A 21,307-nucleotide genomic window follows, 5' to 3' on the forward strand; every position below is an offset into this window, starting at 1 on the left:
CTTGTGACGCAAACGAATACACAGCAAACTCGAAGAAGGGGGGGATGAAAGAAGAGAGAGAGAGAGGGGGGAAAAACAAAACATTTGAATGTGATTTTCATTCACAAAGGTCTTGTCAGCGTGGCGGAGTTGACAAAAGGAAAATTGGTCGACTCAACAAGTGATGCAACTCTTGAATTGAATGATGAGTGTCGAGTGTGTGTTTTAATGTCGTCCTATTAAATATACATTTGATGCTTTCAAGGACACGAACAGAATGAATCCGATCCTGCCGCAAGTGACGGGCGAGTAGCAACGGCGGCGGCGTCGGCACCGGAAACGGCTCATTCACATCCCGCCCCACCGTGAAACCCCTCAAACAATACACACACACACATATGTATACACGCAGAAAAAGAGAGAGAGAGAGAAAAAAGAAAAAATATTCAAGAAAAAGGTAAAATAAAAAGACGGAAAACCGATGCAACCATGTTGCCGTTTGATGAATCGAAAGCGATCGAATGTCAACACACACACACACACACCCAATTACCGATTGATCTATCGAGTGTATCGGCTTTCTGTCTCTTTTATCTCTGCCCTGCGAGATACAGTGGCCAACCTCCACCACACCCTCAAAAAATAAAATAATAAAAACCAGAATAATTGAATCAAGTTCAACCATTCCAAAAGAAATTCGAAACTGATTTGCTACAAAAAGAAAAGGCTGGAGCTCAAATCGCCACGATGGCGAGTTCCACTCCAAATCGTCTTTCTCATTTGTGATTCTTCATTAAATTCCAGCAACATCCGAACGTTAAAAAAAAAAAAAAATAAATGAATCTAAAATGTTAGCGAACATTTGGGTGGGGTGGACTTGGAACAGCGTACGGCAACAAAACAACAACAACAAAAAAAAAACATATGATTACAGCACGAATCACGATATGATTGTACATTCAATGAAATGATTATTGCCGTGCTGAGCGGCCGTCACACAGCAGAGCAAGCGGAAATGGCTCTTTTTTTTTTCTTCCTTTTTTTCAAAAAATGGAATTTGCCTTTTTTCTTTCTTATTCTTTCTAGTCAAATAAAGAAAAAAAATTAAATAAAAGGGGGGAAAATCTGGTGCATGCACACGGGCCTCCCTAGTTGGTCTGTGGATTTAAACGCAAACGTCCGAGTCCCGATCTCCCCTTCCATTCACTTCCGGCCATTTTTTTTTTGTTCTCTGTTTGTGGATGTCTATATACAAGCGAATGTTTAAAAAAAAATTATTATTTCATTTTCGAGTGTCTTTTTTTTTTCTTTCTCTAGTTTGTAGAAGGTGCGTGTTGTGTATATACCTGTCATGTCAGAGTGTGACCTGCACTTCCTGTCCGGATTTTTTTTTTTCTTTTTAAAATTTGATTTCCTCCCCTTCTATACTACCCCCTTCTCTTTTCTTGTTCTTCTTCTTTTCCTCGGCATTAAAAAAAAATTTTATTCAGTTATTCTTACTCATTTCATAACTACGATAAAAAGCATCCAATAAAAACTGATTGAACTCCATTCGAAGCCACTTGTTGATCTAAATGAATGAAACATCGTTGCCAAAAAATCTACCTGCAAAACAATAGCGACCACCTATTTGTTGTTGTTCAACTTGTGCCAAAAGATAAATCCGTCCAATAGAGTTCCAAATGCCTGGCCGATCACACTATCCGAGCTTCCGGCTGGCGTTCGATTTGTTTCTATTTTATTTTAATTTTAATTTTTTTTTTGAATCTTCAATTCCAAAACTGGGGGGTAAACAACAACAAAATGTTTTTGTTCACATTTCACAGCGAAAGTATATTGGAGGCCGATGTGTGTGTGTCACTATACGTGCGGCGCCAGCGCACTGCCCGACAACAACAACGACACTGATGCATGGCTCACGCACTTGCACGTAACCGCGCGCCACCGCCGAGCAGGTTCAGGGCCGAGCGCACGCCGAGGGTTCCAAATCGACTTGTTGCTTTTTTTCTTTCTTTCTTCTTCTTATATACACACACACACACACACACACACGTAAACTGTACTGTATGTATATAATTTTATTTTTTGTCTTCCTATTTTTCTTTACAACCCCAAGAAAAAAAAAAAAAGAAATTCTCTTTTTTTCTTTACAGGGAAATAAATAAAAAAAAAAAAACATAAAATAAAATCCCCCACCCACCCCCCTCCCGCTCGTTGAGAGCTAGAAGAACAAGAGAACTCAACAACCTTCCAAGAAGGAGAGAAGCCCGAGGTTGTGAGCTTCCAGCCAATGGGAATGAAGAACGGGCAGCGCCGCGACGCCTCGTCGTGTCGCAAACAACTGAGTTCTCTCGGTCGGACGGCAAAAGGCACGCCGGATGGCGAGAGAGCATAGACAAAAAAAGCCATGCCCTTTTTGTGGGTGTGTGGGTTGAGCTCCGCAGTGGCAGCCGCCCACTTTTCTCTCCCACTGCCGTAATTCAGTACATTTTTCAAGCCGAGAGAGAGGAGAGAGTATAGACGCGGGCGTGCGGTCATAGCCAGGCGGTGCGCACGATCCCGAGAGTTCGTAGCGAAAGGGAACCTCCTTCTTTATACATTAGTCAATGGGGGCCAAGTGGGTGGTGGTGATAAGCAATAGACGAAAGAAGAAAAGAAAACAAAACAAAAAAAAAGAGGAGAAATGAAAAGGTTGCGTGTCATTCTCTCTGGTCGTCGAATGGGACCGGCCCAACTGGAACTCACGGCCCATCTCTGATGATGGAAACAAGCACGCGCATATCATCATGTCTTTCTTTTCGCTGTGATATTATTATCTAGACAAAAATACACATTCAAAAAAGAAAAACACAAACAACCTGCAATTGGTTTGCTCTTCAACTCTCTCTCTCTCTCTCTCCTGGCAACTCAATAGCCACACGGCAGTGCGCACGCAAATGGACTCGCTAGACCGGAACCAATCACCGTGCAGGCTACATACGCATATACGTAGTGAATGATCAGTTGCAATTCAAATTTTTAGAAAAACAAAAAAAAACAAACAACACGGTTGAGGGATGGATGGGAGTCAAGTTTGTTGCATAATCCCACACTAATATTTATAGTCCTCTTATTTTTTTTTTTGGCCTTTTCATTTGTATGCTATTCCAGCTGGATGTCGTGTGTGCCTATGCGTAGGTCTTCCATCAACTTCACGGCCATTCCCTCATTTACTTGGGACGCCAACCGGTGAACCCCTTCATTTTCTTTTCCTTCTTATTAGCTCGCCTGTCCTCCATTGTATATAGCACACATCAGATATTTTTGGCAAAAAAAAATGAAAATAAATAAAAAGAGATGTTTTGTTGGATTGCAACAGGGTTTTTTTTTTTTCTTTCTTGTTCACGCCGTGTTGATTTTGAAGGGAAAACGAGACAAAGAAGAAGAGTCTTTCTCTCTCTCTATTTTTTTTTTTGTGGGGGGGCTATTATTTATATTCTGCATGCATCGCGATGATTGAATCAAACATCTATTTTTCTTTTTCTTTCCACCCTTTCGTGTTCTTTTGTCATGCATTTTTTTTCTTTTTTCTTTTTTAAAATTTTATTTAGCGCATCCGAAAATATTAGACGCGCACATTCTATGGCTACACACAAAACCCCCCGACACACTCGGAAACTCTATAAACTTTTACGACCCAGTGTTGTTGTTTGTTGGCACGGAATAAAAAATCAGTGCGTTCGCTGAAACCCCCCCTCCTCTTCTCTCTCTCTCTCTCTCTCTGAAAAAAGAAAAAGAAAAAGAATATAACATACAGAGAGTTGACTTCCGGTCCGATCTCTCAATGTTAAAAGCTGACTGACGAGGAGGAGCGTCGGGGCGGGTCGTTTGCAAGGTATATATATATATACTACATATACATACACATACACACAAGGTTGATGAGGTGGTGTTCAATGGGGGTGGCAGGGTGGATTTAATGATGGCGACCGCAATGGCCGTACACACGCATCAAGCCTGGCGGGCAACGGTACTTGACGTGGCTCTATGCGCATCCACACACACACACACACACACACATTGTGCATTAAAAAGCGAGTGAGTGTATGACCATGGCGAATTTTTTTTTTTTTAGAAATCCGATGATTCATCAAGTACTACATTTGAGGAGGAGGATGGCTTTTCGGTTAGATTTATATTCAAATGAGAACAAGAATTTTTATTTTTGAAAAAGAAAAATTCTTTTGTGGAAAAACATTTTTTTTTTTTTTTACCTACAATTGTTGGCGCAATTTTATAAATATTTCCACCCTTGTGTTGTCATTCTTTTCATTTCATTAAGAGAAAAGAAAAAATGAAACAGTCAAGTAAAAGGACAACATAAGAGAGAGAAAAAAAAGAGAAGGGGGGACGGTTGACGCTCTCTGCCCTGGCAAATGCCAACTTCCTGTTTCCGGCCCGCCTGCAATGGGACACTCTCCACGCCTGCTTTTGTTTCGACAATCTAACTACTCTCTCTCTCTCTTTCTCTCTCTTCTCCTCTTTTTTTTTTTGCATGACTATAGAGTCTCTTATTATTATCATTTAAAAAAAAAAAACTCTAATATCCATTTTGACACTTTTCTCTTTCCTGAAAATCATAATAATAATTTAAAAAAAAAAAAAGGAACCCTCTCCTTGTAACAACCAGTTGTTTGAGAACTGGGAGTTGTACTGTCTGAAAGGAAGAAGAGCGTATGGGGTGGAGGGGGGGGATACGCATACAATGGCGGCGGTGTAAAAAAATAAAAAAAAAGAAGAAGAAAAATGAGATAATGCGTAATACCGCTCTCTTTTTCTTTTAGGGGGTCTGTTATTTATTTTCTGTCTCTTTTGTATGTGTGTGTGTGTGTGTGTGTCGCCCGTTTTTCGGGAATATCGTTCCGCCGTGCTGCATCGCTTCGTATTCAATTGTTACACACACGCAGACACAGACACAGACACACCAACCAGCCGCGTATAATTGTGATGAGTTATGCGACGACGAACGACGGCCTCTTTTTTTTTTCATTTCGACTTTGTTTTTTTGGTTTTGTTTTAGGTTGAAAATAAAAAGAGGGCGCTGATTGATGGCTTGATTGGCCCTTACCTTCTAGGTAGGATGTGACACCGTTGGAAGTGGATGAAACGGCCAATCTGGATGGATTCATCGAAGACAGGACGTTGTTGAGTTGCTGTTGTTGTTGCTGTTGAGAGATGGGCGACATCATTTTGAGTGCCGGAGGCGTGGGCGGTGTAGGCGGAGACACTGGCTGGATGGATGAGCCGATAACTGAAAGGGGAGACGATCCAGTCACCTGCGCACCGGCCGATCCAGCAGGTGGCTGTGCCGTCGTCGAAGACGAACCGGCCGGCGTCGAGGCGTTGGACGGTGAATTTGAAACGCCACCGGATGAGGATGAAACGGCCGGCGGAGGTGGCGGAGAAAATCCTCCTCCTCCCCCACCTCCTCCCCCTCCCCCTCCGCCGATGCTGTTGCTGTTGTTGTTATTGTTATTATTGCTACTGCCCGTGTTATTATTGGCACTACTGCCGGCCAAAAAGTCTCTCAAATCCGGCACTGGAACGCAAATGGATTCATAAAAATTGGCTGGTACACTGCCGAGCGCTGCACGTTCCACGTCTGCAAAACGAAAAGAAAAAAACGACATTAACCAACAATTCTTTCCTATTTTTTTTTTTTTTTGGACAGCCGTAGTGGATGTTACGGTAAACCACCATTTGAAATAATAGGCGAAACGACATGATTTTCTTCTTGCAATAAGAATTGCGACGTTTGGAAACGGCCTGTTGCGCAAGAACAAGCGCACGGTGACACGTCCAAATGATCGTGTCCCGCGTGCGCTTCATGTCCCACAAAGTCAACACACACATACACAAAAAAAACAAAAAAACAAAAAAACAGGGAAGGTCCCCATCGCAATCGGCAATGGAATTAATGATGGCATATCGTATACAGCAGACTGATTATATGGCCGTGATGTGTCATAGTGTATAGCCCTACTATAAAAACGTCTGGCACATTCGGGAGGGGAGTTGGTGTTACGTGTCTCTTTCTACTTCTCTGTTTTCTTTGGAATTTTACAACTTCTCCCTTTTTTTTTTTTTTTGGTCTTCAAGTCCCGACCGATCGCGGTCGGGATTCCCGCGCGCTCGATTCTTTTTTGATTGCCCAACACACAGACACGCATTGACTTGTGTTGCCTATGCGGTTTCGTTTCAAATTCTTTACTTTTTTCCGACGTCTACTGAAAACAAATCAATTCAAATAATAAAAATAAAAATCAGACAAAATGTCAATTCCGTGATGGAATCATTCGACATTTTGGCGGAGGAAAGTCCTAAACAAAACCCCCCAAAAAACAAACAAAAAAGACATTCATCCTTAGTCTAGCGCCATTTTGATGAACGTCTAATGAGTAATAGAATGAGTAGAGTGCGTTACCTTTCTGTAGAATCTCGAGATGCTCCCAGAGGATGTCGCCCATGAAGGGAGGCGTTCGGGCCAGAAAGTTCTCCTTGCCCATGGCGCACATGTCGCGGCCTCGCATGCGAAAGTGCTGCAGCACCACACCTTCCAGCGAGAATTCTTTGATGGCCCAGTTGAGCCAGCGCGAGACGTCACTCTCCGACCACAATCGAGGATCTGTCGTTACGATTCAAACGTTTTGGCACAACAAACAAAAACAGAATAAAAAAAAAAAAAATTCAGAAATTTGCCATGTGTCACCGAATGGGTTTACGCAACCACGAGAATCAAGAGAGAGAGACACTGATAACACACACACACGCGCACACTCAACTTGTAACACTAAAATTTTTTTTTTTAAACAAAAACAAAACAAAAGACGACTGGCGTTGGTGGTGTATGTGATTGTTAAAAAAAAAAAAAAAGGACGTTGTGCTCTTGTTGGATCCTCATCGACGACTGAATTAAAAGAGCAGCTGCCACTCGGGTTTTTATTGGACGATGGTAGCGCCGTATGCCCTCCTCCCCCGCTCCTCCCCCTTTCGCTTGTTAACAAGGAGGGGATAGAGGAGGAGTAAAGCATAACAGAGAGACTAGGAGGAAGGTTTTTTTTCTTTTTCTTTTTTGCTATGTAGGTCATCCCACACACCACCCCGCGTTTTGTGTGTGTGTGTGTGTGTGGAAAGAGGCAGCACCGGCTCACGACGCCGCCGCTACGCTAATCGTAGCGTCCAAGTACACATTATGCATATATGGGGGTTGGGTAGGACTGTCTGCTGAGCCGAGCAACAAGTCGACTACCCAAGTCTGTGGACTGCAACAGAAAGTAGAAGAAGTTGTCACAGAGAAAAGAGAGGCGGCCACCGGATGTGAATCGAAAATGTCGACAAGTCACGAGATCGAGTCATTTCTCGATCGTTGAAAGCAAAAAAATTCAAATTGCAGTTAGTTAAATAATAAAATTTTTGTTGTTGTTGTTGTTGGAATTTTAGAAATTGCGAGGTCGATCTACGCGTCTCCGTTTTGTGTGTGTCGTTTCTTGTCGCGAGTCGATTGTTTCCAATCAAGGCGGGGCCATTTAAAAAGAATAACAAATAGAAGATGGGGCGTTGTTTTATTATGATTATTATTTTTTCTAAAATATTTGAAGAGATTTCAAACCCACTCCCCCCTCCCAAAAAAAAAATGTTGTTTTAACAAACGGATAAAAAAAGAAAATTGCGTGTTTCCTAACTTAAAAAAACAAAAACTAGTGGATTCGCTTGGTTGCCGTTTCTAAGATACCATCGAAAATAATAAAGTTGGAATATTTTCATTCATGACACTATCTCGTTCTCGTTCTCCCTCTCCCCTCTTCTATATACTCCTGATCCGCCGTGTTGTTCCACCTGGTTCGTTCCAGTTCGGTCTCCACCAGTATTTTTTATTTATTTATTTTTTTAAAAAGAAACACAAAACTCATTACTTGCCCCATTATAATGCCGTAAGGAAAAACAAAAAATAAAGAGAAATAACAAAAAAAAATAGACATTTACAAAATCCGATGCAATCGGCCCGCAAGACGGAGCCAAGGAGGAAAAAAAAAATATATAAATAAATAATGCCCAACTGATTGAAATCTATTATTCCAATAGAGAATGGTATGCCGACATGTAAACTTTAGGCTGCCGCTCGCCTTCGTACATCAGCTCCTGCAGCAGCAACACTATATAGCCAGTCTAAAGGCAAAAAGAAGGGGGGGAATGTCGACGCACGTGAGCGTGACGGCTGAAAATGCCGGCGCCTCGGCGGGCAACCGACGCGCCGGAATCCCTACCTTTTTATTTTTTTTTTTCTAGTAGACTCTTTTTTTTGTGTGTGTGTGTGTGTGTTGTTGACCACTACATCGCAACATAACTTTAGGGCGGTACATACACAGAGAGAGAAGGAGATGGAAAGAGAAAGAGAAATAAATAAACGTGTGACGTCATTGTTCGGCAGCAGCGCAAAGTAGACGAAACTATTCCAAACATTGGACCAATGATTTGTGCTACTCGGTTCAGTCTTTACACTCACGCCAACAGCTGAGACCTTTGGCCATTTGATTATTATTTATTCTGAAGGGAGAGTGGGAATCAAATAAGTACAAGTAAAAAGTGAATAATATTGTACCGAAATGAATTCGTGGAAGTGAATGGTCGTTTTTAAATACATCCGATTATCCTGTTGTTAATTTTTTTTTTTTTTCCCTTTTCTTTACGACGAACATGTATCCACATCGACTGTGGTCAAGCGTGCCTTTAATTTTAAACAAGAATTGAAAGGGGTGGGGGGGGGGGAGGCCTCGCTTCTCTTTCCTATTTCTAGTTCGATATTTGAATTCCTACTTTCGTTGTTCAACTTTTCTTTCCCAATATTTTTGGCTTGCGCTCGGCGCACCTGAGGCGCCGACATCCCTCACTTCCCTCTCCCCTTCAACGGTCCCCCTCCTTTTTTTTTTCGCCCGTCATTATATTCGTCGGCAGGTGTCAGAGAGCCACATCAACATGTAGACAACTATACCTTACTGTACGACCACGTTGTCTATTTCTTAACTCAATTTATTTTATTTTTTTAAAATAAACGCATACGGAAATAACTTTCTGAAATGATGTTCTAATTTAACGAACGTACTGCACAATATTTAAATGCAGCACATCGGATGGAGGTGGACTCGAAGTTGGGAGAGGTCAAGTTGCCTTTAGGAGATGATTGGATTTTTCGCTGCTCGCGCATTTGGCTGATTGAATATTGCCCGGAACCCGTCAAATGTGATGGGAGCCCATAGGTCCGTGGCTGATTAACTTTCCTACGCTCACCTGATGTCTCTCTCCCCCTCACCCTTTTTTTTTTTATTCTTTCTCCTATCTCTCCCTCCTTTCGCTTTCTTCATTATCTATACACCTGAAAGCTTTTCTGGGCATGATGCGCGGCATCCTTAATAATCGTGCGGACAAGTGCTCTCTACGGGTCAACCATTTCTCTCATTCTTAGTCCCTTTGTGCTTTGAACGAAAATATTAAAAAAAAGAAAAGAAAAAAAAAGGAGATGAACGGATTGATGAGATATCGAGGGGCGGCCACTCGACTGAACGTGTCCAAGAGATTCAGTTCACGACACTGTGTGTGACGATATTAAAGGACAGCAAAGTAGCAGCCCCGTAGGCGCATTTTATTCTAATAAAAAGAGAATGAGGATAGATAAGATAAGATTTCAAATTTCAAAAAAAAAAAAAGACGCGTTATCGCACCAACACCCCCCCATTGCGTGTCATAAAAGGTTTAGAGATCATACGCTAGAAAAATAGCCCCGCCACGATAAATTCTAGATTACCAGTTCCAAACATCTCCCCCCCCCCCTTTTTCCTCACACCTAACAAAAGAGAACAACTAGAACCCCGAAAAAAAAAATAAAAATCCAACAATAATTTAAGATGAAACCAAAGATATGATGATGGTGCGTAGGCGAAAATGCCCCCCCAATGGAATACAAGACCAAATAGAGGGGGCGGTTTGTGTTCACACCGCAAACGGATGGTCCCAAGAAGAAAATGAAAACAAAAAAAAAATAATATAAAATTCACTTGTCATAGGTAAACTACTAATGCCCTATCTATCCCGTATGTATAGCATTAAAAAAAAAAAAAAATGAAGAGCGTTAAAGATAATAAGACATCCGATAAATACAAAAGAAAAACCAAGATCCCTCCATCTTTTAAAAATATAAAAAAGAAAACTCTTTGCGCGGAGTTGAAACCAGCCGCTTGCCGTAACAACAGGGTTTTCACAGTACACACAACTTGGCAAGAGAGGGATCACCGATATGTATATTTTTTTTTTTCGAAAAATAATAATAATAATAATAAATTTTGGAGTAGCGGCTACGTAGCGTGTCGTGTTTTTTTTTTTTCAGAAATAAGAAAATGGAAAGAAAAAAAAGCATAAACGTGTTATTACCTTTGGGGATGCTCAGACGCTCCTGTTCCTTCTCCCACGAAGCAAACGAGGCTTTGAGAGCCTCTGTCATCTTCTTGTTGGTACCCGGTGTCAGTGGTGGCACCTGGGCCGGTATATCTATATACACACACACAATAGAATGGTTTGTTATTTTCTTTTCCAAGAAGAGAGGGAAGAAAGAAAAGCGAAATTAGCATCATAATAACAACTTCTTTTTCTTTCTTGTTCTTCGGGTATCTTCAATAAGAAAAAACGAGAAAGACAGGTGATGTTTAAAGACCAAGAGAGCTACTCTACCTCAGCTACCAACAGCTGCTTTGTAGCACAAGCCACACTCTGACGTTGGTGTAGTTTTTGAATTCGAAATTTTAAATATATAAAACGTTTCTCTTCGGAGACAGAGGGGTGATGATAATAATAATCACAAGTTAGATGGAGGTAATCAACAGTCGAGTTGTCGAGACAAGCAACAGTTAATTGACGATTAAGAGAAGTGAGGGAGAGAGAAGTCCAACGGTCCATTACACGCCTGTTATGTATTCTTTGTTTTCTTTTTAAAAAGCCCATCTTTTTTGGTTGTTGTTTTGCCTGCATTCGAAAGACTTAAAGAATTGGATATCTCTCGTGGAACACCAAGACATGGATAAGGGGCAGGCAAAAGTGGGTTTCGATGCTAAATGAGCTCAACCGTAAGCATTAACGAGATAGTCATAAGCTACCAAAGCCACACACAAGCCAAAGACTTCGTAGCAGCCACAGCAGCAGGTTAGCGAACTATTTCCAACCCCTCCCTTTTGAAACATATCGTACAAACCTTCTGCATCATTAGTTATTTTTCCCCATCTTTTCTTGTTTAACCTTTTTATTTTTATTTTTTTTACCCTACAAAGAAAATGGGGGAGAGATGAAACCTCGTCATATACACACACACAACCCCTCTTTTCCCTTATACACACCCAAGTCGGTGTGTACCGCTGCGCTGACCACCTGATATAATTTTCAGAAAAGAATTAAAAAAGAAAAACCCTCTCGTTTTTTTATTTTATTTTTTGGCTGCTGTTGCCCCTTTATTTTTTTTTGAAGGTGGATTGTTTCCTAGGACTGCCAGCTGACTCTTTGTTAGACTGCCCACCCCCTATCCACCGTCCATCTCGGGACAACTTGTGTGGTGTTGGCACCGCCACATGGTGGCCGGCGCCGCCACACCGACAGCTGAGAGGGGTGGGGGGGTTGGCACATCATCAAAACCATCACTCTTCATTTCGTTCTCAATTTTTTTGCTGAAAACCTTGTTTTACATTAAGTCGTTTCTGATTTGAAAAAAACAAACAAACAAAAGTGAGAGCGTGAGAGAAAAAGAAATAAACACGAAGTTGATTGTGTTCCCATTTCGATTTCATTTGTGTTGTGTGTGTGTGTGTGTTACCTTTGCAACGAGTGCCGTTGAGGGGCTTCATAGTTTTAATGCCCATCATAATCAACCTCGGGTGACAGTCGATGTACATAATCAACCCGATTGACGTCGATGGGGGATGGCGGCCAAGACGTCAATGATAATCGCGTTGAAAGATGACGATCGTTTTTGATTGTTCGTTTGCCGAGCGAAATAAATGGGAGTCGAACAACAACAACAAAAATTTTTGCTTTTGCAGATGATCGAGAGGCACAGATGAGAGCACGCCACGTGATCGTCTAATCAACAGGTGCGCACGCGTAAGGCGTCGTCGACGTCGGCTTCGCTCGACCAACAACGTCCTTGACGTCTTGTTGCGCGTTGACAACAACAAGAAAAAAAAACTTCCAATTCACGCGAGCCACTAGCCACTCAAGGTAACAAACCGAGAAGGATAACCTTCTCCCCCCCCCAAAAAAAAAATAAAACAGCAAACAAGTAGCACACACTAGTTTTGCACACACACACACACACACACACAAACAACTTGAAACTGTTTCACTAACACGAACAATCAAAGAGAAAAATACAAAACAAAATGCTCTGAAATGGAGAGCGACTGTCGTCCGTCACTTGTTTCTCTTTGATACCGTCGGGCACAATGACAAAGAAGATAATAAGAAAAACAAAAAAAAAAACAGCACGTTCTAATCAACAAAAACAAAATAAGGCAAAGAGAGAACTGAGACAACAAACAAAAAAAAAAGCCAATCGTTCTCTACCACGATGCGTTCAACTTTACGGTTGATGAATGACTGGGCTTCTCTCAAAGTTTACTAGAAAAGTAGGGAAAAAATAAAAAAGGAGAGAGGGGGAGAAAAATAAAAAGATGGAAGAGAAAAAAAAAATAAAAAAAAAAAAAATAAAAAAATAAACCTGCTTGGGCTTCTTTCAGTGGCGCACGGTGGGCGGGGTCTGCGCGGCGGAAGAAGGTGGTGGGTGGTGTAGGCGGTGCCCACCTTACCCCCCCCAAAAAAGTCCAGCCGTGTAGTTTGGTAGACGTAGACAGAACAGAGAGAGGGAACTTCGTCCCAAGGTTAAAGCCGCCGCTAGGTGGTGCGTCTTCTATTAAAACCCCCCACCCCACCACCAAACTCCCCGATACCCCCCCGAAAATGGCTATTTCATGGAAATCGGTCGTGTGTGTTTGGTTCGTTTATTATTATTTTTATTTCGGTTATTTCGAGGGAATTTGTTTTTTATTTTGAAATATAAAAAAAAAAAGAAAATTATATCGACCAATTGATACGAAGGTTTCGCAACTCTTACCGCCAATTGATTTAATTTGACATCAAGGTGAATTTCGGTTTGATGTTGTCAGCCGCATCAAAGAAGAATTAACATTCACTGACTACATCATCGACCTTAGAATTAGCGGCGAATGTACAAAGACTCTAGCAAAAATCGTCCAAATGAAGATTGAAAGAAAAAAAAGGGACCGCCACCATCTTTAAGACGCAAATCCCCGTTTGATGGAGCCATTGTTGCGTCTGTCAGTCGTGAAAGATTTTCATCATCGTCTCTACACACGATCGTCACGCTGGACAGATTCCATTCATCGGCAACATCTTTCGCTTTGTGATTCATTCACAAAACGCCATCACGCGTCCATCTCCTCACTGGCCCACCCCTCTTTATTTATTCATGTTCGTCAATAGATTCCCTTGAATAAGACGAAACTCAACACACACAAAAATGAGAGAAACAAGAAGAGACCGAACCGGGAAATCTTTCATTTAAATATCCTCCCGTGCTCACTGCGCTTGATTTTAAATACATAGCATGTCTTACATAAGTGTTTATGTCATTGAACGGCGATAACGCAAGAACGATGGCATTTTCGAGCGTTTTTGTAAAGCGCATTAGTGCCCCCAAAAAAAAAAAGAAAAAGGTGAATCAAGTTACTCGCGTGATGTCTATCAAGTGGAATTAACTCGAGATTAAAGCTGACAAAGACTAGGCGAACACACACAAAGTGTAGACATATATATATAGGAAGCCGGAGGGAAGCAACGATTTAAATAGCCAGCGGGAATAGCATTCATTTTTTTTTTTTTGTGGACAAAAGAAGGTCCCCCCCCCACCCCCTCACTCAAAAAAATAAAATAAAAGGATTTTTTTTTAAGCCCGGAGGCAGTCACGCGGGAGTCTGCTGGCTATATACTCAAATGTAAAACTACTAGTGCTATTTATTCTTTTCTTCTTCTTCCACTTCTTCTTTCGTTTCCCTCTTCTATTGTCGTCTTCGCACGCAGAACTCGATGACACACGCGCCGAGTTTCTGCCTAATATGTTGTCCTAATCGTAAATATAAACATCATCTGCAATTTTATTTCGCCACGATTTCTGATTATTTTGTTGTTGTTTTACATTGACCTGTGACGACACATCAAATTTGATTGAAGATGTCCGCACGAAACGAGTTGCTGCTGCTAAATTAGTCAAACCCGAGATATTTGCCTGGCTATTTACATGTCGATTTCCTAACAAAAATTGACGGATTGAATGCCGTTTGTTATGCGTGCATGTGCGCGTGTGTGTGTTCTTTGTGTGACCGAGCGCAGTCTAGAAGGGATGTATAATATTCACTCGTCTATGTGTACACGCGTGTGTTTTCTGTGTGTGTGTAGGAGAGAGAGAGAGAGAGAGAAAGAGACTCCGCCGCCGGAAGTTGGGTCACACACTCGGCAGAGACGGAGCGCTAGAGGGGGGGAGCCAGAGGCGACGACGTCCAGTTTTTCAGAACAACCCAGAAAAAAGAAAAAAAAAAAGTTCCTCTTCTTATATATGAGCCTTTGACCCTCCATTCAAACGCACCCCCCCTTCTCCTCTTCGAATTATACACCTACACCTTGGGCGGCTCTCCGGAGGGGGAAATAAATATATAAGAAAAAAAAAATAAAAATAAAAATAAAATGTATAAAAAAATAAAAAGGGAGTCTTCTCCTGTTTTTATGAATGGTCGTAGTGGTTGGCCGTGTGGCGTGTTGAAGAAGGGAAAGAAGAGAGAGAACCCCTGAGGAGGAAGTTGTTGGGGTTTGGTTCATTCATTCCTCTCCTTTCCCCGTTGTGTATAGACTCGGCTTGTGTACGACGCTGCTTTTCGGGCTACTCTCTTCTTATACACACACACACACACACCCAACGTAGTAATACTAGAGAGGCTATACCCATCCCATCAACATGTAGATGGCGCTTAATTTCTTTTTCACGTCCGTCCTCCTGTTGGAAGATGGGTGGGGGGGGGGGGAAAGAGAGGGAATGTGTCTTGTTCCATTCATCCGCTTTGCCTTTCTCCCTTAGATAGGAAGCTAACCTTATATTATTTATATACAGATACCCATAGAAAGAAAAAAAAAGGAAGCTCATTCATGATTCCGGACAATCAAATCCGGTCTACAGAGTGCCTTTACAGAGAGAGATAAACGTAGTCGCCGAGGGGGGAAAGAAAGAAAAAATTAAAATTGGGAAGAAGAATCTTCCCCTTCTCTACGTACTCCATTTAATAATTGTTCCTTTGTTGTTTGTTGCAGTAAAAAAAATAAATAAAATAAGTCGAGATCAGTTTGTTAATAAATTGAAATTTGAAAAAAGAAATGAAAAAAAAAGGGCGCGGTCAACTTGAGCGCTGAATTTTCAAATGAAGAGGGTCACGTGACCTACGGTCGTCCCCTATCTTTTGTGTAGCATCAAGTGACGCCTTCTCAATCAAGTGGATGAAGAGAACGCAACACAAATCTGGAGCTTCAACACAAAGAAGCGAAAAAAAAAAAATTTAAATGGCGAGCGGTCGGGTGCGGGTCACGAAAAATGCCCCTCGCATAGCCACTGGTTGTAGTCCCCCTTCTTATAAACAGATAAATAAAAATTAAGAAAGGAGGACTAAACGATGATACGGGTCACATACGTCAATGATCCCATTGAACTCTTTCATTTGTTTTTGTTTTTTTTTCGAAGAGAAAAGATGTCGTTTTAAAACTTCGAGGGCGAACACACAAAATGAAGTGTGTTCCAAATTCTAAGAAACTGACTGCCCTTTCAAAAGAAATGTTGTTGTTTTTGGCCTGGAGAGACAAAAGATTTACAAAGGCATAGTCGGCATTCTCTCTCTCTGTGCAGTGTGTGTGTGTGTGGTTGTTCTAGTTAAAGAGATAAAAGAAGCAGTCATCATCGACGGTGCTGGTTCGAAAAAAATTAAGCAATTGTGGCGATGTAGCCCAAAGAAAAGTCAGTTAACTCGAAAAGATTGGAGAGATGAGCGATGGCTCCAACAAAACAAAAAAAAAAACGGGAGCTCTGCCCTTTAACAGACACGGGTTAGGATAAGAACCTCTTTCTCTGTCTCTCTTGCTGATGATCTCAATTGATGGTTTGTTGCCTCTCGAGTTCGCTGCTGTCTGTCACACGAGCCTCCTCTCTCTCTCTCTCATCCATTTAACTAATGGCGATGATGGTGGGCCCTCCGTCCGAGATAACAAACTAGAAAAGACAAACCCCATCGACATTGTGTGTTTGTTAACGTATGGATGAAAAGCTATAGCCTTTTTTTTTTTTCTTTTTCTGCTTTCATGTTCTTGATTTTTTTTTTTTATCATCATTTCCCAGCAACAGCAGCCGACCGATGCGGGCCCCTTCTCCCTATTTGTGTATTCAATCCCTCAGATAAATTCATTATCTTCTTTATTCTAGTTAACGCATTTTTTTCTTTTCTTCTTTAACTGGCTGAAGAAAAAAAAAGGTCCCCACCCCCTCCCATCTACATATTTTCCTTCAAAAAAAAAAAAAAAAAAGAATTTAAAATTTTTTTTTTATCGGCTCATCCATCAGTGGAAATGAACTATGGAGTCGCCAAAATCGAACCCGACATGTGAGAATGAGAAGGGCGGATTGAAAAAACAAACCAGCCCCAACCCCCCTCCCCCCCGGAAGATTTTGTGTTGGGTTGGAAAGAAAAGAGTTGATACCCATCCGACAAATCGACTATTCAAATGCTAATGGATGTGCGCTTTCGGTGGGTTTTTCGTTGTTGATGTTTTCCGCTCTCTTAACAGCTATCGACTGTCGCTAATACGATGCGCTCGATGCCCAGGTGTCAAAAAAAAAAAAAAGGTGCCACACCATCGCACACTTTTTTTTTATTTTCTTCTCCACCTCTGGCCCCCCTCCCCCCCTTTTTTAAAAAAATTCTTACAACAAAGAAATATTGAATATATAACACGGTGGCGACAAGTTTCGTTCAAATATAACAGTTTGAAAGGTAAAAAAAAAATGAGTGAGAGAAACAGTTGAAATATTGACAATAACAAAAGACAGGACGTCAAGATTTCCCCATTTTTTTCTATTAGAAACAAAGTAAAAAAGAAAAATGAAAAATAAAGTGGAGATAATCATCGTTGCGATGCAAATCAGAACGGGAATAAAAACGAAATGTAAAAAAAAAAAAAAATGCAAAACAATGGCGACTGGCGACGCCTTCTCTTATTTGTCGTGTGACAAATGCATCCGTCGTAAGTTTTGAAGCCGACAAAAAAAAAAAAAAAAAAGCTTTTCCAACAAAAGAAAAGAAAAAAGACCGCGCCCAGATTCAACCTGTTAGTTTGTCCTTTTCTTTCAACAGTTAAGTAACATTTAATTTTGACAATAAAAGAAAAAATCCCGTTCGTTAAGGGTGGACTAAAAAATGTGATCAAACCCAATGTTGGGGGAGGGGGAGGCTATTAAAAATAATAATAATAATAATAAAAATAAAAATAGCGGTGCACCTGACTGTAGACGATAAGTCGGCGCACCTGCCTGAAAAAAAACCCTCTTCGTTCTCCGGCTGCTTGTATAGTCATAATAATAAATGCAGAAACAATTAAAGCTATATTGTATAGAAAAGAAAAAAAAAAAAAGGAGGAGGAGGGATATGCGCGGAAAATCATTCGAGCGAGTCCATCCGTGACTTAGAAAATGCGCAACAGAAGAGAGAGAGATGAGGTTCGTCCCCAAATTATACGATTTTCAGGTGGGGACAACGCCCGGCCAACCTTAACACGTTAGAATAATACGAATAAAGAAAGGGGGGGAGGGGAAGTTTTTTTTTATTTTCCAGTATAACGTACGTATAATACGACTCATATTTTCAGATGATGTATAGTTGCACGACAAAATGAACCATCGAAACACGATACGTCTTGATTATTTTCTTTACACGCGTCTTAAATCGTCAACGGTGACGGATTAGAACCGCACCGTTTTATGATTACCTCAAACACATTTTTTTTTTAGTTTTTCGATGTTATTAAAAAATAATAACAATAAATAAAAGAGTATTAAGAAATATAAGCGCAACGATGGAGGACGGTGGAATGAAGAAAGAAAAGGAGGTCGAGGCTTGGGTCATGACGAACAACGAAAAACAATAAAGTTTCTCTTTATCAGAGAGAGTAAGAGAACGGAAGTGCTCCTTTTATTTTTCGATTCAAATCCCCACTCCCCCCCCAGTCAGCAGCCAATAAGAGACTTGAGGGAAATGAGTTATTTGTCAAATACGTTTGCCAACAATTTGGACGCTAATCCGCATCATAACATCCAACCTGTAATCCACCGACTAAAACGAAAAACAAAAGGCAAACAATACAAGAAAAGCCTAACAACAAAATGGTGACATATCCAACCGATTGCAACACACGTATTATTTCGCTTTCCGCTTTCGTGACGTTTTTTAACGACCCCCCCGACAGTAGAGAAGAGAAGGGAAAATTATGAATACTGTGGAAATTATACAAGATGTCTTATGTAGACAGAAAAAAAAAAAATAAAAACGGGGGTTAAAAAAGAAAATAAGAGCACACGGGGGTGGCATCCGGTTCTTATTGCGCCCTACTCTGCTCGCATGTGTGTTGTTATATGGACGAAAAGACCGGTGTAGGCTACACGCGTACAACCCCTTGCCCCTATGTCTTTCGTTTCTCTCTTCCTAGATGAAGTAACGTGGGAAAAAAACCTTACAATGCGCGCCTTGAAAACTCATCCAGCAGAAAGCGACGGACTAGCCTCAGCACCAAAGTCGCCACCCTCGAACGTCGTCTCCACCTGACCCGCTTCCGGCCGTCGTCTCTCTCTCTCCCCCCACTCTTTCTCCCCCCTTTTTTTTCTCTCTTCTACTTGTGAAGAATATTTATAAAAATGAAAAGACACCCCCCTCTCTCTCTTTGCAGTCCTACCCCTCTTATTCTGAGCCTCTCTCTCTGGTGATTGTTATAGACGAACAGATCATGCTGTAATTAGAGATTATATATATCCAGAAAGAGTGGGAGGGGATGATGGAAAGGATCCTGTCACACCAGACAATGGAGCGCCCCCCTTCCTTGTCTTTTATTTTTTCTGATGTCAGCAGTTAAAGGGAATCATCGTCATAAAAAGAATCCCAAACAAACAAACAAACAAAAATAGACAGTCGGAAATGTAGTCTAATTCAATAGGCCAATGTCATCAGTAGGCCCAAATATCTTAACAACATTGCGCTATCGTATTCATATTTGTATTTAAATTTTAAAAAGAAAATGTACTACCTTTTCCAAATGAAACGACAAGTGGTGAATCTCAACAAGGTGATAACTGGACGTCAACCGGTGCAAACCGAAAAGAGCCATACACAATTGGCACACGCAACTGACCGAGCCCCAACTTTCAAACAGAAACCAAATCAGTGTGGGGCTATATATCGTTTGTGAAAACGCAACTCATCGAACATGGACGACACAGCGTGACTGAAGAAAGTCAAATACAAAAAATGTGCCAGAAAAATAAGAACTTGTTTAGTAACGAGCTCCAACTTTTTTGGAGAGCCAGTTTTTCGAACGCGTTTGGGTTGGCGAGAAAAGAGGGAGATGATCAACTTCCAATAGTGAAGCAGTTAGTTATCAGCATAGAACGGAAACCGCAGTTTTTCCACTAGTGGTGCGGTGGTGGTTGTTGTTGGTAGCAAAGCGGTGACAAGAGACCCACACATCTCAACAATAACAGTCGTTATTTTTCTTCTTCTTTTTTTTCTTTAGTTAGAGCAAACGTTCGCCTCCAACATCGACGCAATCGCTAAAACACTGTGGCTAGATTGAGTTGATCTCATTCCTATTTTTCGTTTTTTTTTTTTTCTTAAGTTGTTGTTGCTCCTCGAAAAGAAGTGACGCTTTGTTTATTGGAAGATTTTGTTTTTGTTTTGTTTTTTGTTGTTTGTTCTCCCCAAGAAACAGAAACATTACTGGTCCACAGCGATAAGGTGGCCGTCTAACCACTATGTTATAGGCTACGAAATGAAAAGCAAATTCCTTTTCTTTTCGCTATTTTTCTTTCGTTTCGTTTTAAGAACTATTGGAATGGGGTTCAGTTTTAGATCGAAGTTATGCAGCACAGTTTAAAGAAGAGTTTCAGCTGTAACGGTTTCAAACGGCCAGCAATTATTGTATGGAAGAAAACAAATAACAGACTGGCCCGTTTTGAAACAGAGTCGAGGACATCATAACTTCGTGAGACGATGAGAGGGGCCACTTTTATCAATCAGTCGACCATTTCAGTGACAGAGCCACCATTAAGTTAAAAAACTGCACTTTGATTGAATGATTTACAAGCCATCTTTCCAGCGCATAATAACGAGACTTGTAGGCCTAAATGCTTTTCTTTTCGTGTGATACCAACTTGAATCGAATGAATGTCTCTCTTTCTTTCTACGAACGAAATGTTGAAAAACAAAATGAGCAGAAAAGAAACAAAACGTGAAATCAAAGAAGACGCTGTTCTTCGCAAGCGCCGGGATTGGGACATGACGTGATTGAGCGATCCAATTACAGTCGCCAATTGAGTGAACCTCTTGATTCAATCAGCGCTCGCTGATTGAATAAAGGTGATGAAAGTCGTTGTGAATATTCAAGCAAGGACAAAGATTGAATCAACCGACTATTTTAAAAAATAAGTAAAGTCGTCGATGTTGCAAGAAAATGAAATCAAAAGCGAAAATGGGATTTGAACATACACACAAAAATTCCAAATGCGGAAGGGCTTGTTTGAAAATTGCGACACAATTCTCTTGATATGTAAAAAAACAGCCATCTATTGCTAAACTTATTAACTATAAGAGTCGCAACTATAAATCCAATCATCGCCGATGAAAATACTCGGCCAGCACGAATGACGAAAAAAAAAAAATGCTGGGCAGCAAGGACGACGCTGCTGGTGATTCGCTCGATTGATTCAATTGGCCCTCAACGAGTTACTTCCTCATTTTCCGATTTTTTTCTTTTTCTTTCTTCCCTTTCTACCATCTCTATCTAATTTTTTTTCTTTTCTTTTTCGTTGAAGGCAAAAATACACAAACAGAAGCTCGCGGGGTCGTCTCTTTTTCCCCCTCACTACGAGCCAAGGGCGCGCGGGCTT

General features: G+C 41.1%; 1 protein-coding gene across 5 annotated transcripts in view; it reads right to left on the reverse strand.

Moving 5' to 3' along the window:
• LOC116934615 (ETS-like protein pointed) overlaps positions 1-21,307 on the reverse strand; it is a 32,924-nt gene that overhangs the window by 5,920 nt on the left and 5,697 nt on the right. For 2 of the 5 annotated variants that reach the window (XM_045170288.1, XM_045170282.1), the window contains exons 4-7: positions 10,441-10,557; positions 6,443-6,643; positions 5,471-5,620; positions 5,087-5,434 (exon numbers count right to left, since the gene is read on the reverse strand). In XM_045170288.1, coding sequence (XP_045026223.1) covers positions 5,087-5,434; positions 5,471-5,620; positions 6,443-6,643; positions 10,441-10,557 — 816 coding nt within the window. Of the gene's footprint in view, positions 1-2,226; positions 2,749-5,086; positions 5,435-5,470; positions 5,621-6,442; positions 6,644-10,440; positions 10,558-10,737; positions 11,836-19,449; positions 21,126-21,307 lie in introns of those variants that run through there. The other 3 variants (XM_045170292.1, XM_045170296.1, XM_045170283.1) reach the window with 3 other exon arrangements.

The sequence above is a fragment of the Daphnia magna genome, linkage group LG1 (genome assembly GCF_020631705.1).
Source record: "Daphnia magna isolate NIES linkage group LG1, ASM2063170v1.1, whole genome shotgun sequence".
Lineage (NCBI taxonomy): Eukaryota > Metazoa > Arthropoda > Branchiopoda > Diplostraca > Daphniidae > Daphnia > Daphnia magna.